Source organism: Labeo rohita, chromosome 3, assembly GCF_022985175.1.
Source record: "Labeo rohita strain BAU-BD-2019 chromosome 3, IGBB_LRoh.1.0, whole genome shotgun sequence".
NCBI lineage: Eukaryota > Metazoa > Chordata > Actinopteri > Cypriniformes > Cyprinidae > Labeo > Labeo rohita.
Window position 1 is genome coordinate 21,023,230 of NC_066871.1, and position 7,271 is coordinate 21,030,500.

General features: G+C 36.1%; 1 protein-coding gene across 1 annotated transcript in view; it reads left to right on the forward strand.

Annotated features, from left to right (window-relative positions):
- Window positions 1-5,375, forward strand: part of nucb1 (nucleobindin 1) — a 10,211-nt gene extending 4,836 nt beyond the window's left edge. The window contains exons 7-13 of the mRNA XM_051106259.1: window positions 1-36; window positions 148-206; window positions 488-580; window positions 1,017-1,106; window positions 1,200-1,373; window positions 2,693-2,819; window positions 4,610-5,375. The exon at window positions 1-36 is cut by the window's left edge and continues 55 nt beyond it. Of these exons, the coding sequence (XP_050962216.1) occupies window positions 1-36; window positions 148-206; window positions 488-580; window positions 1,017-1,106; window positions 1,200-1,373; window positions 2,693-2,819; window positions 4,610-4,698 (668 nt within the window). The 3' untranslated portion in view covers window positions 4,699-5,375. The remainder of the gene's footprint in view (window positions 37-147; window positions 207-487; window positions 581-1,016; window positions 1,107-1,199; window positions 1,374-2,692; window positions 2,820-4,609) is intronic.
- Window positions 5,376-7,271: the final 1,896 nt, after the last annotated feature.

Below are 7,271 nucleotides of genomic sequence, written 5' to 3' on the forward strand. Positions count from 1 at the left end.
AGGAGTTTAATCCTAAGACTTTCTTTAAGCTGCACGGTAAGGTTTTTTTTTTTTTTACATATATATATATTTTTTTGTTTGGTCCTCAGCTAATCCATAAGCAGCCGTACCACAGTCAAAAGAATTTAATTGCATTTTCTCTCTTAGATACAAATGGTGACGGTGTGTTGGATGAGCAAGAGCTGGAAGCCCTTTTCACAAAAGAGGTAATGTTTCACCTTTGAGCTCAGTGAGTCATTACAATCTGTTATTGACAGTGATGGAAGCCTCTTTATGCTGTAACTGAGTCAGCAGTTAAAACTCTAGTGAGCTCTAGTGGCTGTCCTGAGTAAAACATCATAAAAATGGGAATCCATAATGATACGTTTGATAACGCTTATTAAAGTTGTTCTTGACATGAAGTAAAGGAGCAAATATCAGTATTTAAAAAGGTGCAAGCAGTTACTATCTTTCTGATGTGTTCATCTTTTCTTTTTTACTGTCCTAGCTGGAGAAGGTATATGATCCCAAGAATGAAGAGGATGACATGATGGAGATGGAGGAGGAGAGGCTGAGGATGCGAGAACACGTCATGCAAAGCGTAAAACCTTCACTTTCTTTCACAATCTCTCTTACTGAGTGTTTGCATGTAAAAAAAAATACTCAAAACAGACTAAAAAATCAGTTCATAAAAGCCTGAATGCTGTTTTTACATGAAATTATTTAGAATTTTTATGAGTTGATCCTTGATTTTGTTGAACATTAAACAAGCTGTTTGAACGTCTAGGCAAAGATTTTGTACGAGTGTGTACGTAAACGCTTTCGTTCTCCGTCTTTCACTTTATCTGTCTTTCTCCTTCAGCTTTTTAACACTTTCACAGTGTGTGGAGCAGCAGTGACTCCATCTGTTCTGTTTCTTCAGGATGCATGACATGAAGAAATAGTCATTTTTTGTTTGATTTTCACTGCATTAGAGTCTTTTTTTAAATTAGCTACTTCAGTTCGGTTTCAATTAGCTTTTTCCTCCATCACTGCAGGTAGATCTCAATCATGATAGACTGGTCAGCCTGGAAGAGTTCCTCAAATCTACGGAGAAGAAAGAGTTTAACAACCCAAAAGAATGGGAGGTTAGAGCCAGATTTAGATGCATGTCCGACTTGATTATACTGTCTTCACATGCCAGTGTTTTGTAATAAATCATTATTTTTCTATACTTCAAGACACTGGATGATACAAAGCCAGTGTACACAGAAGAGGAGCTGCTGCGCTTTGAGACAGAACTTCGGGATAAGGAGGTGGAGCTTGGCAGAAGGGCGGAGAAATTACGACAGGAGCAGGAACTTCTTAAAGAGAGGAGCAAAGCTCTAGAAGCCCAGAAACGAGAATATCAGCAGGTAAAAGACACTGGTTTCAATTGGTTGCAACCCTTTTCTTGGTGTTGCCTTACATAATGTATAATTTCTAGTGCTGTCCTCGACTAAAGATTTTTCTGGTCGACTAGTAGTCATTCATTTTAAGCATTAGTAGACTATTAGTCACACGTTTATTAATAAACCATATAAATCATAATAATGAGCCTTTAATTGCCTACATAGGCTAATGAGCACTCAAGTGCGTGCAAAAAAAGCTTGCCACAGCACACTGGAAGATATAATAATTATGAATGTGTCTGGGAAAAACAGCAAGGAGGCTGCATTAACATTTTAATAATTTATTGATAAACTAGTGCTTTCTTTGCTTTCAGCTTAAGAGATGAAGTCGGTGACACTGCGCCTATATGCATGTTTCGTACGGATTATGTAATCGGAGAATATTTGTTTTCTATTTGAATTGGTTCATTTAAAAGTAGAAATTTTACTCTCTATAGATATATTTTTCATGTCTGTAAGGCAAGTATAAACAGTTTTGAAGCTTCATGCTCAAGTTCACATAGACAGAGATGGCAAAAAACGCATCCTGTTTGATTTAATTATTTTACAAAAGCTCAACATTTCGTTGTTATTGTGAAAGCACACAAACATATTTACAGATTCGAAGGATGTATTACTTTTATCTGTATGACCAAAAATGACGGAGCAAGTGACCACACCGGCGCCTCCATCAGTCATACAACTTCTACACTCCGCACAGACACTTCAATAGCGCACATTTTTCTAAGTTAACATTAAATTGAGCTGCCATGTAAAGTTGGCACTACTTAGATCGTTCAGATGAAAAGCCATATTTAAGAACGGTGAGTGTTTGGATGTCCTGCCTGATGTACTATATTAGACCACATAGACCAGCTTTTAACGATTTGTCCGTCATGAACAGCCTGACTTCGTCACTTCCTGTGGATTTTTTTCTGCAACTAAGTGACTAATAAAATTTTGGTCAACCAAGCCTCTTCTCGTCGACTAACGGTTAGCCAACTATTAGTGGGCAGCCCTAATAATTTCTAGCTATAATTACAAATTTTCTTTGGTAAGAATGCTTAAATTTATTTAAGATTAAATAAAATGTATGTGTCTGAAATGATAGAAATTATATTTATATTAAACAAAACGTAATAGTAATTGTAACAATTGCACATTTAAAACTTTTTTTTTTTGATATCACAATTTTTATATAAATAAGTTCATTTGTTTGTTTGTTTCCATCGCTTCTCCATATTGTATTTTTTATACATCATTTTAATGCCATATAACTGACAGCTTGTTTTACTTCTAACCAGGCAGTAATGGAGATGTCACAAAAACAAAAGGAACAACAGGCAGTGAATAGACAGCCTCCCTCAGGTCCTAATGGAGAGCTCCAGTTTCAACAAGAGATCCAGAAACTAGCAAAGGAAGACAGTCAAGGTGAGAAAATTGAAATTAATAGGTTAACCTTACTTGATATTGTTTTAGAAAAATGGACTCTATTAGAGTGCCCCTGTTATGCCATTTCCAATATTGGCTTTCATGCAGTGTGTAATGTAGCTGTATGTAACTGTAAACGATCTGCAAAGTTGTAAAGCCAAAAGTGCATGATAAATAAAGTTATTGTCTCCCAAATTAAATAATCGACTCTGAACAGCCTAAACCAGTCGTTAGTAATTCAAATCCCACTTCCGTGATGGCTACACATCACGGGCTAACACATTTGCATAATGGCAGCCTATGCTCTACGATTAACACTTCAGTTTACTGACGACTGATTCTCTAATCTTGGGAAGTTCAGTGCGGGGTTCACAAAACGCTTGCTCTCGAAAGATGAGTCAGTACCTAGTTTATTTGGACCAGCTGACTCCATTGAATCACAACCTGTAAGTATGATAATTAATAGATTGAGCATTCAAAACAGAATTATGACAGTGGGTGTATCGTTTCTGACACGCGCTGTACATGGTAGACCAATCACAGCAGACTAGGCCATCTGACCAATCAGAGCAGAGTGGGATCATGGAAAGGAGGGGTTTAGAGAGACTGAATCTTAGAACTGCTTCCAACTAATCGTTTGAGAATCTTCAGAAAATTATGTAATATTAAAGGAGAAGTTCACCTCCAGAACAATTTACAGATAATGTACTCACACCCTTGTCATCCAAGATGTTTATGTCTTTCTTTCTTCAGTCATAAAGAAATGTTTTTTGAGGTAAACATTTCAGGATTTTTCTCCATATAATGGACTGATATGGTGCCCCAAGTTTGAACTTCTAAAATGCAGTTTAAATGCAGCTTCAAACGATCTCAAATGCAGGTGTAAACGATCCCAGCCAAGGAAGAACGGTCTTATCGAGCGAAACGATCGGTTATTTTCATAAAAATAATACGGTTTATATACTTTTTAATGTCAAACGGTAATGTCTTTTCTTGCTCTTCCTGAACTCTGTGTATTCTAGCTTAAGACAGTTCGGGTATGTCGAAAAACTCAGATCGTATTTTCTCCCTCAACTTCAAAATTGCCCTATATCGCTGTTTTACCTTTTTTGTTAAGGGTGTTTGATCTTCTTTGCATGTTCACTTTGCAAAGACTGGGTCGGTGCTTCTGCAGCGAGTTAGGATGATTTTGAAATGATTTTTGAAGTTGAGGGAGAAAATACGATCTGAGTTTTTAGACATACCAACTGTCTTGAGGCAGAATACACAGAGTTCAGGGAGAGCAAGACAAGACGAGCATTTGAGATTAAAAAAGTATTTAAATTGTGTTTTGTTTTTTTTTGTTTTTTAATGAAAATAACCGATCATTATGCTGGATAAGACCCTTCTTCCTCGGCTGTGATCGTTTACAACCGCATTTGGGATCGTTTGAAGCCGCATTTAAACTGCATTTTAGAAGTTCAACCTCGGGGCACCATATCAGTCCATTATATGGACTGTTTTCCTCAAAAAAACACAATTTCTTTATGAATGAAGAAAGAAAGACATGAACATCTTGGATGAGGGTGAGTACATTATCTGTAAATTGTTGCTCTGGGAGTGAACTTCTCCTTTAAATGCATATTTTGAGGGAAAAAAAGAGCCTTTTTTTCCACTCGCATGCATGTAAACCTATTTTAGAAGAATTGCAAAACAATATTAGAAACCTTACAAATGGCATAATATGGGCACTTTAACACAATGAAGGTGTATATTTCAGCATAGTAAAATTGCATGTTTTGTCTTTTTAGTGGTGAAAGTCCCAGTCGATCAGAATGGAGAAGTTCAAAATAACCTGCCAGCTGAGCCACCACAGAATCTGCCTCAGCACACCTCCTAACACAAACACGTACACACTTCTACCTGATTTCACATTTTCCACAACCTGCCTTTTGATTGTACAGTGCACATACACATACAAACCTACTGACTTACCCTGTTTTTAGCCTGTTCTCTCAGCATAACATAACCAGACCAGAACAACAAAAATTAACAGGATACACTTCTCAAATACATACTTGCAGTATTTTCTGCTTCATCCTCAACCAAATATGCTCAAATCCCTAATACAATAGCATCACTATAGACCGCATGTTCCCTTCTAAAGAATGGCAGATTAATATTGGATATGTGGCTTTGTATGGTGGTAGTCAGGGTTTTCCTTAAATATTGTTTTGCCCTGGTTTTAAAGTTTACAGCCTTGCTTGCTTTTCGATGTGTTTCTAGACTGGAATAATGTGGTTCTTTTCTGTGGTTCACATTATGTCAGTAAAACCTTATAGACGAGGCTTTCTGATATAAGGTTTGTAATAGACTCAGAACTGTAAGTCAGACATATGCAGATACAGCAATGTGCAATGAATCTACTTTTCAATGTAATATAAAGTCCCACTGATTTTATGACAGCAATTTATTTCTTTCATTTAATAAAGGATATTTAAGAAAATATTCTACTGTCAGATTTTAAATCCTGTAAAATACTGTGGTTTTTATTAAAGGGATGTTAAAAAATGAAAACTCTGTCATCATTTGCTCACCCTCATGTTGTTCCAAAAATGTATAACTGTTTTTTTTTTCCTTTGTATGGAACACACACATACACACACACACAAAGATATTCTGAACAAACGGAATAGCTAAACAATCTGTCTGTATAGTAAAAGTCAAAACAACAATGAACCCCGTTAGGCTTTGTATGGACAAAACACTGAGACTTTTTTTTTTTCAAAACTCTTGCGTTTAACTGAAAAAGGAAATCCACCCTGAAAAAAAGCATTACGTAATCATACATATTAAAAATCCAAAATTATTGGGTTGATGGGTGACACTCAACATTAAATTCAAATTTTGATCTGCAACAAATACCATCAAAACCATTCATAGGATGACTCAACCCATTTGTTCCTAAACTAAACTAATTCCTTGGCTCCAAATGTCAGTTTCAGCTGTTCTGCATTTCTCGTCCAATAAGTCAATTTCTTTTTTTGCAGCAGCATTGTTCTGAAGTATTCACTGATCTGCGTTGAGTGTCATGTGCTCGCACTCCTTGCCACATGGCACATACTTGCTGTAAATTCCATTCCAGTTCTGTCAGACACTCCCTAACCCCAGTGACCTCGTTGCTCCGCCTCTTCAGCTGCAGCTGTCACCTTTCACTCACACTCTCTAGATATGTAAATAACGTCCCTCCACTCAAACATCAGTACAGTACTCTGAAACTAAAGTGCTGTCCACATATTTAAACTGTCCTCAGGGTTTGTTTACTAGAGGGGTTTTGCTCCAAGAGATTGCTTAAAGGGATAGAAATTTTCAGAATTTACTTGCCATCATGTTTTTCAAAATCTGAATGGCTTTTCTTCTTGTTGTGGAACATTAAACGATTAAGTGTATTTATTTTATTTTATTTATTTTTGCATACAATGGAAGCCAGTGGGGTCTAGTGTTGTTTTGGACAAAAAAAAAAATTAACTTTAAATATACACTACCAGTCAAAAGTTTTTGAACAGTAAGATTTTTAATGTTTTTTTTTTTTTTTTAAAGAAGTCTCTTCTGCTTTCCAAGCATACATTTTATTTGATCCACAGTGCAGCAAAAGCTATTATGAAATATTTTTACTATTTAAAATAATTGCTATCTATTTAATTACATATTCAAATGTGATCAAAGCAAAAGCATTATTATCCAGTGAAATATTTTTACTATTTAAAATGTTTTTTTTCACCAGGGCAGCCGGTGAATTATTAGAACACAATGCACAGCCGAGGTGGTGATTCGGCCACAACGCGAAGTTCATCATCAAGAACAGCGCCATATTAGTGAGAAATATAATGTTGCTTTTAAATTGCTAAACTATTAACTGATAAAATCGTCAGAGTGCTAACAACGCGTTTCTGTGTGCGTGTATGTTTCTCTGTAGTATTGTTTTGTGTGTGCGTTTGTAAGGGAGAGAAAGCGGAAGAAAAAGTGTGCTTTAAGTTCATAATAAAACGTAATTTTGTGGCAAAAACAGAGAAATAATTTGGCGTTTTTATCATATTGTTTACTTTATTTATTAACTTGGTCAGTGTCGTTGTGGGTTTTGGTTCTTTTGCTGTTTTGGGCTGTAAGGACTTCCGAAATAACTTAAATCATGTGGCGAAGTGATATGGACATGTAATGCAGTCAAGACCTTACTGGAACTACTTTTACCGTGCGTTTCCCTGAAAACAACTGCACATCTTAAAACGTTTGTCAGCCAATCAGATTCAAGCATTCAACAGCGTCGTAGTATAACCGTTAACAAAAACCAACCGTTACATTTGAAGAGTTCAGATACAAAACCAGCTAAATCCATCTGACGTTTTTCTTTAAAATGAGCATTTCTTTCTGGCTACTTTGTATAGGTTTCTATGTAAGTACTGGCACTTCTGATTG